General features: G+C 43.5%; 2 protein-coding genes across 4 annotated transcripts in view; one reads left to right on the top strand and one right to left on the bottom strand.

Moving 5' to 3' along the window:
- LOC133515134 (ras-related protein Rab-26-like) overlaps positions 1-9,116 on the top strand; it is a 61,878-nt gene extending 52,762 nt beyond the window's left edge. Inside the window, exons 4-9 of the mRNA XM_061847448.1 lie at positions 802-868; positions 1,134-1,186; positions 6,072-6,137; positions 7,791-7,847; positions 8,818-8,894; positions 8,996-9,116. Of these exons, the coding sequence (XP_061703432.1) occupies positions 802-868; positions 1,134-1,186; positions 6,072-6,137; positions 7,791-7,847; positions 8,818-8,894; positions 8,996-9,095 (420 nt within the window). The 3' untranslated portion in view covers positions 9,096-9,116. The remainder of the gene's footprint in view (positions 1-801; positions 869-1,133; positions 1,187-6,071; positions 6,138-7,790; positions 7,848-8,817; positions 8,895-8,995) is intronic.
- LOC133515131 (arf-GAP with dual PH domain-containing protein 1-like) lies at positions 8,335-19,886 on the bottom strand. Of its 3 annotated transcripts, none has more exons than XM_061847444.1 (11): positions 19,755-19,886; positions 17,641-17,771; positions 17,410-17,501; positions 16,699-16,781; positions 15,051-15,163; positions 13,731-13,877; positions 11,958-12,041; positions 11,802-11,864; positions 11,666-11,737; positions 11,365-11,593; positions 8,335-10,831 (listed from the first exon to the last, which is right to left on the bottom strand). In XM_061847444.1, exons 1-11 carry the CDS (start codon positions 19,843-19,845, stop codon positions 10,803-10,805), a joined length of 1,134 nt encoding a protein of 377 aa, XP_061703428.1. In that variant the 5' UTR covers positions 19,846-19,886; the 3' UTR covers positions 8,335-10,802. The 3 variants fall into 3 exon arrangements, with proteins under 3 accessions (XP_061703428.1, XP_061703426.1, XP_061703427.1); XM_061847442.1 differs by having other exon boundaries at positions 17,641-17,825; positions 19,755-19,874; XM_061847443.1 differs by having other exon boundaries at positions 8,335-11,237; positions 17,641-17,825; positions 19,755-19,874.
- Positions 19,887-21,272: the final 1,386 nt, after the last annotated feature.

Below are 21,272 nucleotides of genomic sequence, written 5' to 3' on the forward strand. Positions count from 1 at the left end.
ACGCTTCCTAATGAAACGAGATGCATTCAACATCGTGACACAAAAGTGGGGTGAAAAAAATTACCCTTACTTAAGATAATGTTCATATTTGAATAACAGCACCAGGTAGATATTAATAATTGGACAAAAGTTGGATAACCGTGTTGTTGTTGTAGAACGGCACAATACCGTAGTGTGAGGTGTTACAATATGTGTGTAATATAAAGGGGAATAAAAGATATAAAATATCAATTGATTGGAAAAAATAATTAAAAGAACAAGAAGAATTCTCATAAAACATTTCATAATGTTGCGTGAAAAACAGAAGCATTTTACAAAAAATAAAAAGATATTTAGCCAAAATTGTAAAAAAATACATCAAAAGATTAAACAAAGTATTTGACCGTAAATATTGTATTTGGAAAAGATAATAAAAATGTTAGACACAATCATGCAAAATCTAGATTAATATGATACCAGTTTATGTGACAAAACTAAAAAAAAAAAAATAGATGTGGAAAAAAATAAGTCAGTTGCTGTTAAAGCATTCACCTCCAAATTTATGTATTTATTTATTTTTTTAATGTGATTTTTCGATTCATTCCTGTCTGCGCTGTAAAGTTCATTTGATGTGATTGAAAATGACAAAATGACATCAAAACAGATTCCAGCCACATTCTCCAGTGTCGCAATTTTCCTGGCTGTGCTCAACTCTTGACACATCTTCATATTGCGTTGCACCGCACCAATAACAAAAATAATAATAATAATGACGTCAATGAAGAGCAGACATAACTCTTCCTTATGCTGCGTTCTTTGCAGATCTGGGACACGGCCGGCCAGGAGAGGTTCCGCAGCGTCACCCACGCTTACTACCGCGACGCCCACGGTCAGCATCCCGTCATCTCGAGCATTTTATACATTCGTCGACAAATTCCCGCTTTTGGTGGGCAAATAAAGTAGCAAATTCATATTCATGTCTTCCATTGGAATTTCCAAGCATTTGAGAGAGACTTTATGGTTTTTGTTTTCTGGGAGCTATGCGTCAATGTAAATGGGCAGGGCAAGTGCATTTTTGTGATGTAATATTCAGGACAAGTATTGTTCACCCCAGTTTTGAAACCATATTTATTGTTTGTGTGTCTTCCTTTTAGCTTTGCTTCTGCTCTACGACGTCACCAACAAAACATCCTTTGACAACATCCAGGTGAGTCGACTTCATTTCGCGATCACAGCCATCAACCGTTTGCTCAACGGTCTGGCAGGAAATATATCCTGAAAGAAAACAAAAATTGTATTGGAGAGAATATATTTTACACAAGTAGCTAGTTGAAAATGTGCATTATCCAAAAAAATAAAATAAAAAATTACTATAGCAGGGAAAAGTAACAAATCTTACAGGATGAAATCAACAAAAAAAAAAAAAAGAAAAAAATATCAAACAATATTAGATTAAAATTCAAAAACAACTTCAAGAAAAAAAATCTATAAATGTACAGATGATAAAGAAAAAATACAAACGAAAAATATACAAAAATACAATATTTACTAACTATGCACAATAAGAAATTGTTACAAAAATATGAAATAATAAAGAAATAAATATTGTAAACAAATGATACAGTGATACAAAGGGAAAATAGATTAGTCAAAAAGAATAAATAATTCAATTTTAAAAATGCAATCAAAGACTACATTTACAAATTATTCAAAAATACAGATTGACAGAGCATTTGTAAATATTTGATTCATAAAATACAACATTTAAAAAGGTATTACTCAACATTAGATGAAAAGAAGAAGCAGAAAATAATTAAAAAATATTACATGAAAAATGCCAAAAAAAAAAAAAAAGTTCATTAGATGCAAAAGTATTGGACTATTTGCTGAACAATATGTCTTGAAAAAATATAAAACTGAATAGAGAAATATTAAACGATGTCCCTCACACAAAGAAAAAAATCAGATGAAACCAAAAAAAAGCCGACCGAATGTCGCCTGGTGGGTTGCTTGCCTGCTCCTTCCGCGTCTTTCTCTTTTCCGAGCAGCGTTCCGTTCTTCTGAGAGCAAGAGAACAAATTGAGCGTGAGGAATCTCAATGGCCTATTATTATTATTATTACTATGAGGATTATTAATGGGGCAGACAGACTTTTTCCATCAGCGCAGTCAGTCAGACTCATGCGAAATGCGAGCGAAGGTGACCCCGCTGGGCTGTTCGCCGTCTTGATGGAAAATTTGCAGTCCCACGCGCGTCCTCATTCGTCGTCGGCGCCGACCGATTATGAGCCGACGCGAGTTCATCTGCGTCTCTCGAGGGCCCATTCCAACGCGGCGGTCGGCCCGTGTCGATTTTACCTCGGAGCAGAGTGTCAGTGGATCCGGGAGAAGTCTTCAATTTTATTTTATATTGAAATTCAGGCCTTTCTTATCCTCAAAAATGTCACTTAGTCCTTGAAAATAACTTTAAAACTGCAACACATCATTATAAAAATATGACCACTTAGAGTGACCCATATGGATTCCTGTTTGTATCCTAATACTCAAATTTTGCAACATTGTGTGTTATTCGGTGCATTTTGAAAGATATTTCAGGCCATTTTAGAAAAGAAAATGCAAGGTTTTTGTTTTTACTTTCGTTTGATATGGTTAATAATAATAATGGAAAAAAATCCCCAAAATATTGGATAATTTTGAAAAATATGAGACAAGATGCTTTATATACACTAATAGAAGAAACTAGTGTGAACATTTACAAAAATATTTTTAAAATATTACAATGAAAATAAACTGCTGTATTGTATATATTTTGCAAAAAAAAAATGACCACTATTACTGCAGCTTACTGAGTCACTGAGAGTAGTTGTGAAACTCTTCTTTGTTTGTGTCTGTATGGCTGTGTTGTACTGCCCCCTGGTGGCGAATGCACACACACCAAAGGAGCACAATGAGGGCCTGGAATGGAATAATGGCATTTGCATTCATGTCAATGACTCAAGACAATTTGAGATATGCGTGAGTTAAAAGGGGTTGCCATCAAACGAATTAAGTGTGCATATCAAGGCACGATTTGACTGCATAGTCGTAAAAAAAAAAAAAAAAAAAAAAAAATTCTCCAAAACAACTTTTCAGCACAAAATAAATTGGAAGCTGTAGAAAGTGAAGGAAGATCGCGAGTGAACTTTTGTTCTACACAGCCGAGTGCAGAATTTCAAAGAGCCGTCGCTCATCCAGACACGCGTCACACACTTTGCCGGCGCCTGCAAATCCGCTTACTAAGCCGTCGCTCTTGTTGTTTTTGTTGTTCTTTTTTGATGGTGACGTGCAGAAGAAGATTCTAATGAGCCAGTCGTGCAAAATCGCTGCTGACCGCCACAAAACAAAAAAATCCTGCAGTCCCGTTTTCCTCATGTCTTAGGAGACAGTACCTCCCAAACAGGGTACACACACACGTGCTGGTTTTTAACATCATAAATGATTTTTTTCAAATTTGACAAGTAAAAATAACTGCCGTTCTGCTCCTGGTGGTGAGCGCACACAACAAAAGCCACACAGTTCAGATTTCTGCTGTAGTTCCAAGACTGACCTTTGTGAGGCAGCGCGGTGCCAAAAGGGCATTCAGACTGCCCCCAAAAAGAAGGGAGGAGGGGAGCAAAAAGTTAGGCTAACCGTTAGCTTGTCCGGTCATTAAACTACACTGTTGTTCAAAACTGTTCCGGTTTTCATTTTTAATCCCAAACCGCAGAATCTACTTTGCCGGCTTTGATCCAAACGGTGGGGGAATATAGAAATTATCGAATGTGTATGCGCCGTTTAAATATAGCTAATATCTGTAAACGGGACTGCACATTTTGTTCCAGCCAGGCGACAGCGGGAATGTTTTGTCTATCAAAGAGCGTCACCGAGCTTCAAGCAGCTCGTCCTACTTTTTCTCGCGGCTCCTGTGGGGAAAATCTACCTTTTTTCTTTTTTTATTTTTGCGCCCCGGAAGCTGGCGTCTCCCGTCTTCCTCCCTCTAATACTTCAATCAGAGCCGAAACACGCACAACTCAGGTGATGTGACGAGACACTCCGCGGAAGCTGCACTTTTTTTTGGCAGGGTGGGGGGAATTTGACAAAACATTCTTTTGGAAGTCACAAGAGTAGACGGGAGATGCTGCAAATAGGGTTCCATCAATCCATTTTCTTAGCCGGTTATCCTCACGAGTGTCGCGGGAATGCTGGAGCCCATACCAGCTGTCAGCGGGCAGGAGGCGGGGTACGCCCTGAACTGGTCGCCAGCCAATCGCAGGGCACGTGGAGACAAACAGCCGCACTCACAATCACACCGATGGGGAAATTTTTTAGTGTCCAATTAATGCTGCGTGGTTTTTTTTGGGATGTGAGAGGAAACCGGAGTGCCCGGAGAAAACCCACGCAGGCACGGGGAGAACACGCAAACGCCGCGCAGGCGGGCCCGGGATCGAACCCGGGACCTCAGAACTGTGAGGCCAACGCTTTCCAGCTGGACCACCGTGCCGCCTTAAAATAAAATCCATTTACAAAATTAAAATACTTCAAGATTTTGCGTTAATCTCCCCGCGACCATTGTGAGGATAAGCAGCTTGGAAAATGGAATAAAATGGAATGGATATACGACTGTGTATATCAAGGAAATAAGATTATAAGTATTTTGTCACAAAACTGTGACTTTATTCCATCAAAATTGCAAATTTTGTATTTAGTAAATACAATTTCATCCTTGTAAAATAATCTATTCTGTTTTTCATTTTTTGGGCAGTAAATTTAGGGCCCACAAGTGTTTTCCATCCAAATATTTACCGAAATTCTGACTTAGACGCTGCGTTCCAAGTCATTTTTGGAAAACAAGAAGAAGAAAAAAAAAACCAACAAAAGTGAGCAAAGGAGTTGTCTTCGGTTGCCTCATTTCAAAAATGACTTGGGTAATTATCCTGTTAGGCTAACAATATGAAAGCTATATGCAAATGAAATTGATTTTTAGATATTGTTTACATATTTGCATTTTGTTGGTTTGTTTCAGTGAACATTTGTCAACAGTCTCACTCTTGAATAAAAGATAAACCCCGGCCAGTCGCTTGAGCCAAGCCACCGATAGATATTGTAATGACTTGGAAACATATTCATCTTCTTGAAAGCGCAATAACACTTCCCCCACATTTATATTCATTCAATTTCTCTTCCAAAAAGTAATTCTCCTCTTCCTCCGCTTTCCACTTATTGTCAAAATGATGATAATAAATAAGATTTAATGAGGTGTTGTTCGTTTTCATAAAAGTGGCCAACATGGCCGCTCGGCCACAGCGGCCAGATCATAATTATCCAATCAATGAATCGACGGCGGCATATTTACGACGCGAGGCGAGGCGAGCGCGTGCTACAAACAGCTCGACGATCTCGTTACAAGTCGCACGTCATCGGCATAAACGAGAGCCCGCTCGAGGAGATTTAGTGTGATGCTGTCGTGATGAGCGTAAGGTGGGTGGCGGCCTCGCCCAAACACATCCTAGCCAATCAGCGCTCAGCATTCTGTTAACTCCTCCCACTTCCACCTCACTGTTGTTCTGTAGCAAAATATTCTCTCTTCTGTCGCTCCGTCGGGATTATTAATATCCAACCCTGCTGTTGCTTTTCATTTCTTTTTGTCAGTCCCAACCAAAGCTAGCAAGCCCCTCCGGCTGCAGGCGACCCGGGCTAACGTCACCGAGCTTGATTCCGGGTTCAGAGTTGCTGTCAAGAACCGCACAAACAGTTTCGCGAGCGCCGCCAGACACGAATGCGCCAAAAGTATAAAGTTAGCACGGCGCGCTTCTGAGGGGCCTTTAATTGGCGGCTCGATTTGGGTTTGCTGTTGTTGTCAATGGTTTCCTGTTCGGGTGTCGAGGATGGCTTCACGGTTTGACATGAGTTTTTTTTTTTTTTTTTTTTAAATTTCCGGGTTCGACCTCACTAAGGCGCATCGCCAACTACTGGGCGGACGTGTTCCTCCGGTTGCCGCACGCATCACGTTTTGTATGAAACTTTGCTAAAAAGGTGAATCGACTTTTCACACATGCGCCTGGGTTTCATCTCCAGGCTTGGCTGACTGAGATCCACGAGTACGCCCAGCAGGACGTCGTGCTAATGCTACTCGGAAACAAGGCAAGAATCTCAACTTCCGTGTTTCCTTGACTTGTAATTAATGTCATGAACTCTCCAATGAGGACTCTCCAACGGCGCCACTGTCTCAGATTTAATTAGAGACAAATCAAAATCAATTCTCCTGAATTAGCTGACAAATACCTAAAACTGCAGCATCCTATTCCCTTTATTGATTTTATTTTGTGCTCTATCACGCTCTCAAGTGCCCATAAGAGGGCGCCTAACCCCTGTTGAAATACAAATTGGTTTCAAGAAAGCATGTTGAAGTGAGACATCCTCATTAAAAGGCAAGCTTTACATGTTGGGGAGGAGCCTGCGTTTTGCAAGTACAGCGACGCCTCGGTCCTCGACCACAATCCGTTCGAGAAGTGATTTGTTCGAAAACCGAATCGATGTTTCCCATTACAATGAATGGAAAAAGAAATAATGCGTTCCAAGCTTTAAAAAATTGGGCTTTTTAAAGCATTTTTTAAGCTTTTCCCGATAATAAACTGCATAGTAGAAATACATGTATAGTGTGAATATATATATATATATATATATATATATATATAATAAAATACCTCAAGAAAGATATTTATTTTTTGCTTAAAATGTACGCTTTAGTGGTAGAGTACGCTAGGCTGGGAGTGCATTGCCGTATCCGTAGCGACTCGGCCCCCGGCATTGTAAACTTTTTTTTATTAACAAAAGTGCAGAATAACGCTAAACAATTTGCCTTCTTTGGAGCCTTGATTCTGGGTTACTATGGTAGTGCACGACAAGAAAAAAGACAAAAGCCACTACCGGGACACGTCTGTGTACAGAGGCTGCTTTACACATAATAACAAAAGTGCGCTGGTCGCACCGCACGCATTATGTCATTTCCGTTTTTTTTTTTTTTCCAGGGTGCGTTCGAATTGACAAAACAAAGCGCGTCATGGGTGGGTCAACAGCTTGCGCGGCGCGCATTATTTTATTTCCGGGTTTTTTCGGCGGCGTGGGAATTCACAACAAAGCGCGTCGTGGGTCAGCTGGTCTGTATGCTATTTCCGGGTTTTGTCCGGGGCGTTCGAGTACCGATTTTCGTTTGAAAACAGAAGAAAAAAAAGCTCCGAATTTTCATTTGAAAACCGATTTGTTCGAAAACGGGGACGTTCGAGAACCGAGGCTTTACTGTACTGTAGGGCCAATGTTTTTTTAAATCGCATCGTCTGTAAACATTTAGTTTTAAGGGTAGTGTAAGATGCATTGGAAATAATATGAAACGCTTGTAGCATGATTTTTTTTTTGTGGTATTTGTGCCGTTGTAACTATTAATATCGGCAATGGTTAGCATTTTTAAGGGGTGTCAATTGCTCGGTTTGCCACTGATTCGCTGTAAGGCTCTGCAGGGGATTATTGTATTCCCAAAAGATGGAATGTATCCATTTCTAGCACACACACACACACCTCCCACGAGCTCTGTCAACCCTCCGGCTCATTTGCAAATTTCACCGCTTCCAAATCCCGTGATTATTTCGCATCCCTCCCTCGTCGCAGAGGAGAACAGATGGTTAGCAAACGTCCCCGTCGGCCACTCTAATTCGTTTATTAGCCGAACCACGACCGGCGTGCAAAGGGCAAGCGGGGGGAGCGAGGACGTCCAATGACGTCCGTTGTTGTCTCCGGCAGGCCGACGCCACTCACGAGCGGGCGGTGAAGAGAGAGGACGGCGAGAGGCTGGCAAAGGTGAGGAATTCGCCGGACGGCTTGTGGCCTTAAGTAGCGTGAGGGCGCCTTGGCTTTCAAATGCGGCGTCGCGTTCAAAGTCAGATTCTCAATTTAGGATTTGGCCGAGTGGCGCGACTGAACCGGACGATCACCAACACAATGCAGTTGGCGGGGCTGGCCGCTAACCACCGTACACATAACCGCCTCGCTGCGGTGGAAAAACCACGACCCCCGTTCTTCTTTTCGTGAAACGACCACGTACACTAGCGTATTATTTTTCAGTGAACCACAAACAAGATGGCGGGATCGAAGACATTGTTTGCCCTGTATTAAAATAATGCGGAATTGTGAGAAAATGGACGGGAAATAAAGAAGAGAGGACGTACGATTGAGATGTTTTTGGGAATGGTGGCTCCGTCCGTTGACTTGCACTTGTGCAGTCTCCGTGACGGAGACTCTCCACGCCTAGCTTTTTTTAGTCGCAAGTAAATTAGAAATATAGATACAAGGTATATGTACTGTACTGTAGACGTGCGGCTCGGTGACAGCCGGCCGGACCTCGCGTCATACCCGGAGACATAAATTACCGTAACTTTTCCACACTGTTTCAACCCTGCGGTTTATGCGGTGGTGGGGCGCTAGCGTTAGCGCGGCACCAGTGTGGCGCTAGTGTTAGCGCACCTGGTCATAAGCCTCGGTACACAGAAAGAGTTTAACACTAGCGCGGTGCTAGCGTTAGCACGGGGCTAGCGTTAGGTGCGCCCTGCGGGGAATACAGTGTGTTGTGAATGCTCGTGTGATACTACAGGACATTTTTTGTTTACAATTTTTGTATAGATAAAGATAAGATCTCCCCACCATAATCTTTTTTTTTTTTTCGCCTATTATTACCTTCAATTATTGTACAAATGTAAATAATTACATCTTATAAAGTGTACCTGTCTGAATGAAGCCTCACCATAATCCCCCATTTTGGGTGACGGCGTAGGAGTTTGGGGTCCCCTTCATGGAGACCAGCGCCAGATCAGGTCTCAACGTAGAGTTGGCCTTCACTGCTGTTGCCAAGTAAGTAATACGCAGTACTTTGACCCAGTCCTCTCCCACCGATGTTCTTGAACGACTGCTCATGCGTACATTTTGTTTTCTTTCATTTTCCTGCGTCTCAGGGAGCTCAAGCACCGTTCCGGCAAGGATCCCTGCGAGAACTTCAAGCTACAAGAATTTGTCAACGCTGAGGTTAAGAGCGCCAGCTGCTGCGGATCTTAAAAGCAGCTAAGCCCCCCCCCGCGCCAAAAAAATTCTTTGATTTGTGGTTTTGGGGAAAAGCAGACTTTGGCAAGATACGATTCATAGTAATAATAACATAAATATAGATCCATTTGATTAAGGGTGTAAATACTGCATGTAAAAATGTTCAGAGAAATAAGACAGAATGTTAAGTATTAAAACGACAAGAATGTGGATATGGCTGTCCATAATTTGTTGTATTTCATTTCCGGTTGGTGGCTTGTGTTCATTTATATATTTAATTGATAATCATGTTTCATGATATAAATTAAGTAGTAGTGTCAAGCATTTTCAAAAATACATATTCTTGCATTCTATTGAATTAAGTGTTGAGACTTTTGTGCGATGTTTTCCCTCGACATGGAAGATATGAAAATCATAATTCGGTTTGTGTCAGTGTTTCCTCATCATTCTCCCGTGAGGGGATTGTCCACTTTTGAGCGTGTAACCGAGTTTGGACAATAAAAACAGGAGACAGTGCGTATTGTATTATATATGATGAATTATACGCATTACCTGTATGTAAGATGAATAATTATGTATTTATACTGTACATGGCTTCCATTTTACCATCAGGTGGAAAAAAAATGGCAAGTCACAGCGATACGTCTCCGTTCAATTTAAAGGCGCACTCGTTAAGTTACATTCGAACTCTGTTGCTGACCAGGAGGGCAGCGCTGCAGAGTCGCGGGCAAGTGCGGAGACGTACGGCATGTTCTAAACAAGTTCCCTGCATGAAAATGACACAGATGGTGCCGCTAATTGCAAATTAGCGTTGGTAGAGTTGTACAAATATAGAAAATAATTTCCCTTGGCAACAATAACTGAAGTGAAGACAAAAGTGAGAACATTTACTAGCTTACCTCTATCTCCCCCTACTGGACAAAAGAAAGCATGACAAACAAAAAAATGGGGCAGCGATTGCAAGAATTTGATTTGGCGACCAGTTCAGGGTTTGGTTATGGAAGTAAATATGTGCCACCAGGATTTGAAAACGGGATTTGAATTTGAAATGTAAAGCGATCGCATTTTCAATCGTTTTATGCCAGTGGAACTCTTCAACGTTAACAATTCAAGTGGCGACAATTCGCTGTCGAAAATTCACCGTCCGTGGCACCGGGCGGGGTTACTTCAGGTCAGAACCAAACAGCCAGCCGATCAGGTTACGCTTTCTTAGTACGAGACGTCACGTGACTAAGAAAGCGGAACTGCGATTGGCCGGCTGTTCCGTTCTCACCTGAAGTAACCCCAACCGGTGGCACAGACGCTGAATTTCAGGCAGCGAATTGTTGCAACTCTTGAAAATGTAATGACTTTACATTCCAAATTCAAATCCTGGCGGCACATATTTACTTCCATACACAGTCCGCCATTTGCCCGAAGTTATCTGGGAGGGGGCCCAACGCTCCCGCGACCCTTGTGAGGATAAGCGGATTGGAACATGGATGATTTTTTTAAATTAATTATGCTGATATCCAATGGTAAAATCCAAAAAACAACCATGTAAATAAAAAAGAGAGCGATAGTATTGAAGTTTCTCTATCGGGAGTACGTCGTGCTCACATTTTGTCCTCTTGCTCATAGTGTGAGCGTCAAGCACGGAGACGGGAAGAATTGCACATGCGACGGACGGCTCCTGGAGTTGGTGACCCCTCGCCGGGCGACGCCGGTCCTCCTTCAAAGAAGTCACCGTTTGTGCTTAAAATGGGCCTCCACTGCGGAATGAGAGGGAGTTGAACACGCCACTTGAATAAGACGCCGTGTTGTACAAAAGTACACACACTCCAGACTACGAGATCAGAACCGTGACCCGAAACTGCAGCAACGTTTGATATTTTTCTCGACTTCACATGCCTGTGTGGGCACTCCGGTTTCCTCCCCCATCCCAAAAACATGCGACATTAGTTGGAGACGCTAAATTGCCCCTCGGTGTGATTGTGACTGTTTGTCTCGATGTGCCCCGCGATTGGCTGGCGACCAGTTCAGGGTGCGCCCCGCCTCCTGCCCGTTGACAGCTGGGATAGGCTCCAGCGCTCCCCTGCGACCCTCATGAGGATAAGCGGCTAAGAAAATGGATTTGGCAACAGGAAATTTGCTAAATTTTGAGTTTCATGAGTAGATCTGGAAACGACAAAGAACAAAGTCTCAAGAACCCGTGCCCGAATCAAGACAAGAAGGCTGCTATGCTATCCCCCAACAATCCCGCTGAAACACTTTTGAGCAAAATGACCAAAAAGGGCAATCGTACCCGCGTACTCGTGAGGCCGCATCGGCCTGCTGACGGCCCTCCGGAACGTCTCCAGCCAGTCGCTCCGATCCTGCTCGCTCTCGCACGCGAAAAGGAACTTCCTGCCCGGCGTCGCTATGGTGATCCCGAAGCGCCAGCGGGAGTTCTGAACGCCCGACGGGAGGCCCCGCAGGACGCCGTAGCCGTTTTCCTCGCCGCCGATGAACACTTCGCCCCGCGCGTAGGCGTCCTTGCGAAGCGACGGAGACGCGTTAGCGGACGGGAGGGAAATCGGCGCCGAGCCCTTCCCCGGGTCACCCACCAGTGGATCTTTGAAGTACATGAGCCTCCTGTCGTCCATGGCGAACCACCTCTTCCGAAATCCCTCCGTGTGCTGTGCGTGAGATCAACACCGTGACTTTACGTTTCAAACGCGAAACCAGAACGGGGGACGTCACCTTGGGACCGGTCTTCTCCATGAAGCCCTGCTTGACGTAGTTCCTGGTTACCAAGGGCAACAGCTGCAACAAACGGCAACGCAAGTAGATTGACGATGACGACGCGACGGGGTACGCTTTACTGGTCCCGACGACAGTCCAAACGGGACCACTTACGTCGGCTGTGGGAGTCGTCGGGAAAGCCACCTGCAGGTAGTGAAGTCTGGCTGCTCGGATGGCGTTGAACCAGTCCACCATTTCCTTCACAAAAGGACATCAAGCATCAAACCGCACCCGCCGGATCCAAACCCAAAGCTAGTTTTGCTTTGGTCAGCCGTGTCTACGATTCCCGACAACGGTTTTTCTTCAAAGATTCCATTTTATGGTCAGTTTGCTCGTTTCCGGCTCTTCTTCCAGCGGAAATTTTGAAAGGTTTCATCAAATTGCAACGTGAAAGTTGGTCGGCACGCATATAAGGTCTCAAGGTCTCAAGAACGGATGCCCGAAAAGACCCCGGAAAATGAGTATTTTCATTTTTAGACTCCATTTTCCAGGTGTCGTGATTGCATATTCGTGTCCCGCCTGCCGATGTGACGGTCTGAGCGCTCCCCTCATGCTTGTGATGAATGAGACCATCACACCGGTTTAGTTTTGGGCTCCGCTTGTTCTCGTCAGCACCTCTGCCTTGTATCAACCAATCAGCTCCATGCACCCACTAGTGTCTTGTCCAGGTGTGCCTCGTTGTCTTGTTGGGTTGCTTGCATTCAGTTGACGCTTTCGTTCTGGCTTGGTTTCTGTCAGTCATGTTTTGTTTTTAGTTATGACGAGGTTGTCGCTCGCTCGCTTACTTTGAACCTCGTTTTATTTTATTTTTTTTTTTGGTGGCGGGTGGAGGGGGGCTTATTCATTTATCATTTTTGCTTTTCTGCATTCCTGTGCTTTTGAAAAATCTTTTTTTGAGGTTCATCCTGCCTTGCCTCGCTGCGTCCGCCACTTTTGCCAACATTGCAACAAATCTTAAAGAGAAACTCCTCTGCAATTTTAAAGAATCCATTTTTTTGGGGGGGGCTATTTTTTTAAATTAGTAACCAAATGTGAACTGGGCTGCACGGTGACGTAGCTGGAAAGCGTTGGCCTCACAGTTCTGAGGACCCGGGTTCAATCCCAGCCCTCCCTGTGTGGAGTTTGCATGTTCTCCCCGTGCCTGCGTGGGTTTTTTTGGGTGGGCACTCTGGTTTCCTCCCACATCCCAAAAACATGCAACATTATTTGGACACTCTAAATTGCCGCTAGGTGTGATCGTGACTGCGACTGTTTGTCAGTCTCCGTGTGCCCTGCGATTGGCTGGCAACTAGTTCAGGGTGTACCCCCGCCTCCTGGCCGTTGATGGCTGGGATAGGCTCCAGCACTCCCCGCGACCCTTGTGAGGATAAGCGGCTAAGAAAATGGATGGATGGATGGATGGATGTGAACTGTGTGTTGGATGGTAAATTTTCAATTTTTATGACATTTTCTCTAAAACGTGGGACTGCGATGAATCAGCTCCGCAAGGTCAGAGGTTACTCAAGGTCTCAAACACGGGTGTCAAACTCAAGGCCCGGGGGGCCAGATCCGGCCCATCGCATGATTTTATGTGACCCGCAAAGGTAAATTATGGGTATGAACTTTCTATAATTTTTGTTTAAATCTGCACAAAGATATCAAATTGTCATATCAGAAATAATAATGTTGAGATATTGCAACCATGATTGTGTACCCAAGCATCAGCGATTCACATTGATCTTGATTTCTGATTCCAAAACTAGCTCATAAATTTCACGTGTAAATACGACGAGGCGACAGATTTTCATGGTTTCACAGTCATAACGACCCTCTGAGGCAAACCGCAACTACGATGTGGCCCGCGACAAAACCGAGTTTGACACCCCTGGCCAAAAAGCTCCTCCTCACCTTGCCATCCTCGTGGTAGACGAAGATATTGCGAGTGCTGTTGTCCTTCAAGTAGGTGATCTGAAGACCGTGGGCCGTGCCAATTTTCGCAGGCTGGAAGCTCGCGTTCACCGTCCCGATGTTCATTATCGCTTTTGGCTCTCTCCCCTGCACACACGCCCAAAAAAAAATAATAATAATAAAGCACGAGAGCATTCTTTGAGCCTTAACCTAAAGTTGAACCGTGAACGCTCAACTAACTTGGAACATTGGCGATGCGCGTTTTCAGAAAAGGTTTTAGTGATTTTGGAAATGTCACAATGTAAAAAAAAATGCATACAAATCGCAATTAATTAATAGTCTTGTGCATTTCCAACCACATAATTGTAAAAGCCATTAGGTTGTTTTTTTGTTGTTGTTGTTGTTGCTCAAGTTTTGTGGCTCTAGAGAAATACTATGACAGAGTACCAAGAGAGGAACTGTGGTACTGCATACAGAAGTCTGGTGTGGCGGAGAAACATGTTCGAATAGTACAGGACATGTATGAGGGCAGCAGAACAGCGGTGAGATGTCAGAAGAATTTAAGGTACAGGTGGGACTGCATCAGGGATCCGCGCTAAGCCCCTTCCCGTTTGCGGTAGTAGTGGATTGGTGGACAGATGAGGTCAGACTGGAAGAAGCAGAACCGGAGGTGGCAGAAATGAAGATGTTGAGGTTCTCGCTCGGATAGGATTAGAAATTAGCTCATGAGAGGAACAACCAAAGTTGGATGTTTTGGAGACAAGAGCAGACTTTGAGCGTTCGGATATGTCGAGAGGTGAGAGAGTGAGGAAAGTGGTAGGAGGGAGACGAAGATGGAGCTACCAAGGAAGGGAGAGCGAAAGGAAGACCAAAGAAAAGGTTGAAGGATGTTGTGAGGGAGGACATGAGGACAGTCGGTGTTAGAGAGGAAGATGCGCAAGATACGCTTAGATGGAAAAAGATGGCATGCTGTGGCGACCCCTAGTGGGACAAGCCAAAAGGAAAAGAAGTAGTTTTATGTAAATGAAGCTTTTTTTTTTTTTTAATCTTCTTATTAAGATATTTCAGGCACCCAAAAAATGTATTTTTGCATTATATTCGGTCACAGGACACTTCATTAGGTACACTGTTGCAATTTTGGGATCCAATCCAATAAAACGAAGGGACGAAAATATGCATACGATTGCGGTTTGGGTAGAGCTGCATTACTTCATTTTGTGATGTATTTTTAACATTCGTCTTCTCTAGTGTACTGAAATAACCTGATCCAAAAAAAAAGAAAGAAAAAAAACCCTCATCTCGTGTATCTTTATTACTCACATCCTGCTTTTTGAAATACTTGAGCACGCCCTCCTGTTCAGACAGGATGAATTTTCGGCTCAGGTACTCTCCGTTGTCTCGGCCCCGTTTCCATAGAAACCCTTCCCGGTAGCCTGTCGCACGAAAGAAGGAAAAAAAAAAAGGACACCGTGGGATTATTTTCATATTATTTTATATTTAGATATATTTTATAGTTGCAACATTATGTTTCAACTCATTGTGTGAAATGAAGGCCATTTTTTTTTTTTTTTAATGTTCGCTTATTTGTTTCCTGAGTTTGACCAAACCACAAATTGCGCTGCCGGAAGACGTGCGTTATCATTGCCTAACATACACACACACACACACACATTGAAACCACAAAAATACGTACACACGCTCACACGACAGAATCTAAAGACAAAACCGACACTTTAATGCTGTTTTTTTTTTTCCCCTTTTTCATATAGCAATGCAATGCCGTTAGTAACAGTCATTTAAAAAGTCATAAAATAAATGATAACGCACTTTCCTCGGGGAAAAATAAAAGGGACGCATTTGCGTAAAGAGTCGTGGCATCTAAAAATTGGGTTAAAACTTAAAAAAATTTCAATACAACAACAACAAAAGATTAAGCAGTGAAGTGCAATTGCCGGCGTCTGGAATTATGTTGCGGGATGTCAAAATATTCGATAATGTGATCTTAAACGAGGTGCGTCGTTCCTCGCAGCCGCTTTGCCGAACAACACGCGGCAAGCAAGACTGGCCCAGCCTGTCCTGGGACTCTCATAATCCTTGATTATATGATCCATTTGGACAGAGAGGCATCAATATCGCGATGAATGGAAATGAATATTTGGACACAAACGGTGGAGCAACATGTAGACTATAGAATAATACTCACGGCCATATATTCTTTATCCTCTTGAAGAAGGCCGAATATTTCTGCGGCTTACTGAAACGCTCTCTATGTTTTGACTTATGTCTTTATCATACTTGGGCGGCATGGTATTCAGCTGAAAAGTGTTGGCCTCACAGTTCTGAGGTCCCGGGTTCGATCCCCGACTCCCCTGTGTGGAGTTTGCATGTTCTCCCCGTGCCTGCGTGCGTTTTCTCCGGGCACTCCGGTTTCCTCCCACATCCCAAAAACATTAATTGGACACTCTAAATTGCCCATAGGTTTGATCGTGAGTGCGGCCGTTTGTCTCGATGTGCCCTGCGATTGGCTAGTGACCAGTTCAGGGTGTACCCCGCCTCCTGCCCGTTGACAGCTGGGATTGGTTCCCTTGGACCCTTGTGAGGATAAGCGGCTAAGAAAATGGATGGATATGTTATACTGTCCCCAGGTGGTCGAGATGCGTACACAAGATGGAGCAGCACAATGTCCATTGAAATGGAACAAAAGTGTGCCAAAAAAACGTTTCCTTCTTTACATCCTGTGTAGTTATATGATTAATTATATGAATTGAACTAGTATCTGAAGGTGGGCACAAGTGTGTAGGATTTGGACCACGTGAACCAGGTGAAGTTCTTTCAAACTGAATTCGTTCCAGAAGAGAAGATAAAAGAACTTCTCTAAAACTCTCGATTGATTATATAGTGGATCAAAAGGGTACAAGTCCAGGATACTGAAAGTACTGCGATTGAAGGCGTCACGATCCGTTCTTGCCTGCTGAGTACGAGTCCCGCGTCCCGCCGGGCATGAACTCCTTCCTCTCGTACTTGGCCCGGATCCACTGCTCACGCAGGAGCCTGCGCCGCAACAAATACTACATCATCGACTTCTCTGAGTGTGGAATCAATAAAGCGATACTTTGATTGCACTTAAAAAAAAAAAAAGACATGAATGAATATACGATTATACGTACCACTGCACAATCACAAATATTGAAACAAGCAACTTTAGCTTCAATTATTTTTATTAATATAGCACTTGCAGATGACTAACAAATGAGTAACTATTACTGCCGCTTGTTAAGTCAGACAAACAAACTCTTGTTTGTGTTTATCTCTAAATATTTGTTCTAGACACCAGAAGGAGCACCCCAATGTCCATTGACATGATGCAAAAACTTTACTTCTTTACATCCTACTTCATCATGACATTAAATTTATGTTTTTAAAGATGTCTAATTCTATTTGAGTGAGACTTTTGTTATGTTTCTAGTTGGATTTGGGGGGAACCGGAACAGAATAATGGCATGTCCATTCATTTCTATCGGGAAAAGTTATTTGAGAGACAAATATTTGCTAACTAATGAAACTACTACCTCAAGGCACTGCAGTTTCAATTTTACATACAGTATCTGCATCTTCGCAGGATGTTTCTGGAGGCAGAAGTCTACGTGCCGTTGTCAGAACTTGCGGTCGCGCCACTTACGCGCAATCTTGGTGGTCGGGCCGGTAGTAGAAGGCGGGGACGGTCTGCTCGTATTTGGTCTTGGCCGCGCGGTTGCCCACAGAGTCCATCAACTGCAGCGGGGAAGGAAGACAAACGCGATGGTTGCCGGCGATACGCAATCTTTCGGCACGCACGCTCGCTCGCTTTTGTGGTCGGGCGCTCTTCGGAGGAGCCGGAAAAGACGAGACAAAAACGAAAAAGCAGCTCTACCTCCAACTGTGCCGCGGTCCACGGGTCCAGCAGGAGAGACTTGACCTTGCTGATCTGGGCGATGTTTCGATGGAGGCCCGAGCAGATGTGGCACACGAACACACCCAGTGTGTACGACGCCCAGTCTGGATCTGCAACACACGCACACGGGACGTTGCGACCTCTGTCCGCTGGATCGATCGGTTCTAATTTGGGAGCAATCAGGCAAATTCTCAAACAGCGTTTTTGGTTTTTGGAATATGATGATAGAAAGTAGGATAGAGCATACAGAAAGTTACCAAAGGTTGAAACCCAGATTGAAAAAATAAAATGGTCATACAGTGGAGGGAATAAGTATTTGAACACCCAGCTATATTGCAAGTTCTCCCACTTGGAAATCATGGAGGGGGTCTGGAATTTTCATGGTAGGTGCATGTCCTCTGTGAGAGAGATCATCTAAAGAGAAAAATCCAGAACGTATGATTTGTAACACCTGTCCATCAGCTCGAATTCTGACCCTCAAAGACCCGTTAGTCCGCCTTTAAAAGTCCACCTCCACTCCGTGTATTATCCTGAATCAGATGCGCCTGTGTGAGGTCGATAGCTGTATAAAGACACCTGCCCCCCCCCCATACAATCAGTAAGACTCAAACTTGTAACATGGCCAAGACCAAAGAGCTGTCCGAAGACACCAGAGACAAAATTGTACAACTCCACACGGCTGGGAAGGGCGACGGAGAAATTGCCAAGCAACTTGGTGAAAAAAAAGGTCCACTGTTGCTGCAATCATGGAAGAAAATGGAAGAAGCTAAATTGACCGTCATGGCCAATCTCAATCGGAGTGGAGCCCCGTGCGAGATATCAACTCGTGGGGTCTCAATGATCCTAAGAAAGGTGAGGAATCAGCCCGGGACTACACGACAGGACTTGGTCAATGACCAGAAAAGAGCTGGGACCGCCGTTTCCAAGGTGACTGTTGGAAAAACACAAAGACGTCGTGGTTTGAAATCACGCATGCCACGTAGGGTTCCCCCGCTTAAACCAGCACATGTCAACTCCCGTCTTAAGTTTGCTTGCCAATGACCATTTGGATGATACAGAGGAGTCATGGGGAGAAGGTTTTGCGGTCAGACGAGACCAAAATGGAACTTTTTGGTCATAATTCCACTAACCGAACCAATGATGAGTTCCATCCCAAGAACACCGTCCCTACTGTGAAGCACGGGGGTGGTAGCATCATGCTTTGGGGCTGTTTTTCCGCACATGGGACAGGACGACTGCGCACTGTATTAAGAGGAGGATGATCGAGGCCACGTATTGTGAGATTTTGGGGAACAATCTCTTTCCCTCAGTCAGAGCGTTGAAAATGGGTCGTGGCTGGATCTTTCAACACGACAATGACCCGAAGGACACGGCCAGGAAAACCAAGGAGTGGCTCCGGAAGAAGCATATCAAGGTCTCCAGACTTAAACCCCATAGAAAATATTTGGAGGGAGCTGAAACTCCGTGTTTCTCAGCGACATGCCAGAGACCTGTCTGATCTAGAGAAGATCTGTGTGGAGGAGTGGGCCAAAATCCCTCCTGCAGTGTGTGCAAACCTGGTGAACGACTACAGGAAACCTTTGACTTCTGTCATTGCAAACAAAGGCTACTGTAACAAATATTAACGTTCGTTTTCTCAGGTGTTCAAATACTTATTTGTAACTGTATCACACAAATATATTGTTGAAAAAAAATCATACTTTGTGATTTCTGGATTTTTCTTTTCAGATGATCTCTCTCACAGTGGACGTGCACCTACCATGAAAATTTCAGACCCCTCCATGATCTCTGAGTGGGAGAAGTTGGAATATAGCAGGGTGTTCAAATACTTATTTTCTTCACTGTATCTCTCTATGGTCTCAATTAATCTTTGACACTTTATACACAGACGCGTATTGGATTCTGTTCGCTTGTTATTTCATCCCAAAAGACTTTAGAGAGATAAAACAACATCTAGACTAAAAAACAAAACAATCGATTTATATATGCCAATCATTAGAAAGAACAACATGACAGTCTAGGTGAGTATAGCATATTGTATATTTCATAATCCCCCCCCCCCCCACCACCACCCACCCCGTCTGGGGGTCTACCTGCCGCTCTGCAGTCAGCGCAGTTCTTATTGTCAGGTTTGTCCACAAGTTCCATCACCCTCTTTCTGCAATTTTCTCTCTCTGAAAACATCCTGAAGACGTCTCGGCTCGGCTGCTCAAAGTCCCAAAAAAGTCCGGCGCGACTCGAGGACGTCGCCCAACTCTGTGAAAGACGCCAACGACTGGGAACGGGTTTCTGTCGATGACGAAAGGAAGCCTGCGGCGAGCGGGGGGGACCCCTTGCGACGATGTAAGGTACTGCATCAACACAGGAGTCGCTTGGTTTATGACGTCGAAATTTGTATGTAATCGGGCGACGGTTTGAGGGAAAAACTATAAAGTATAAAAAGAAAAATATAACACAAAAATAACTTAAAAACAAGTACGGAAGCAAAATGAGCGTGAGTCGGCTTTTGGGCGATCTGGATTGTATTCTAAAAATGTTTGGTTAAAAAAAAAAAAAAAGATAAGAATTAGTGGGCTACTCGCCTTAATGACTATTTTAAAAATACATTTATTGTATGGCGCAAAGAAATATGACATGGTCGTAAATATTGCAAGCATTTAGTAAAATCAAATGTGGCTGCGGCATTAGAAACACAATGAAAAAACACACTTAAATGGTCACCTCTGGTCACTTCTAACAGTGAATAAAGACAATCATATTTCTAAAATTTAAAATATGAGTCCAAACAACCAAAATAATTTTGCCAAACTTCAGACCTAAAAAGGTTGACTGAGTAAAATTTACATCAAATAGGATACTGCACTTACAAGTTATACTTCAGAAATAAGTACACAATTTGCTTATATGTACATGAGATCATGAAATATAAAAGTGAGCAATAAAATGCTACAGATATGCCTCATCTTATTAAAAGTTGTCAATTATATATTTGAGAAATTTACATCCAAGTTACCTTTGTGTTTCCTGGTTGGGATATGCTCTCGGATATGTTTTTTTGCTCCTCGGCTTCCTTAATTGATCATATCGGAACGTGTACAGTGTACAGCACTTTGCCGGGAATGCCCCCTTTTTGTATTATTTTTACTTATTGTACAGTTTTCATTCCTATCTGCATGGTTACACTTTTTTCAAGGCGTGCCCATCTGCAACACTTTTTTCACCCCGCGGTTTTTATCAATTTCCCTGGCACGATCTTCATCTTTTCGCTCCAAGACTTTCGCCGTATTGGCAAACATGCACACGTCTCCATAACATATGCATACGTACGTCTTTAAGTTAGAACTATGCCGTAATAAATGTTAACATCGGCGTGAAAATACCGATGAAATACCACCAAAACGCTGCCGGAAATCAGAATGTTGTCATTATAAACACCAAATTTAATGCAAACTGATAGCAATGGCGTATTCCGCCATCACAGCTGTGAATAATTTCACGGCAAGCGGCGGCCAGTCTTGATCACAGCCTCGCCCCACCGCCCAAAATTTTCTCGACGGATCTATACGTTTTCACCTGAAAAAAACTCGAGAATTCTGTGAATCCGCGGAAAA

Source organism: Syngnathoides biaculeatus, chromosome 16, assembly GCF_019802595.1.
Source record: "Syngnathoides biaculeatus isolate LvHL_M chromosome 16, ASM1980259v1, whole genome shotgun sequence".
NCBI classification, from domain to species: domain Eukaryota; kingdom Metazoa; phylum Chordata; class Actinopteri; order Syngnathiformes; family Syngnathidae; genus Syngnathoides; species Syngnathoides biaculeatus.

Bases quoted from the DNA above. Each gene is read 5' to 3' on its own strand.
- LOC133515131 (XM_061847442.1), bottom strand. From the start codon at position 19,845: ATGTTTTCAGAGAGAGAAAATTGCAGAAAGAGGGTGATGGAACTTGTG. The intron at 17,502-17,640 runs GTAGAGCTGCTT...TCCCCGCTGCAG, and splicing joins GGACCGCGGCACAGTTGGAG to TTGATGGACTCTGTGGGCAA. The intron at 11,865-11,957 runs GTAAGTGGTCCC...CGTTTGTTGCAG, and splicing joins CGACGACTCCCACAGCCGAC to CTGTTGCCCTTGGTAACCAG.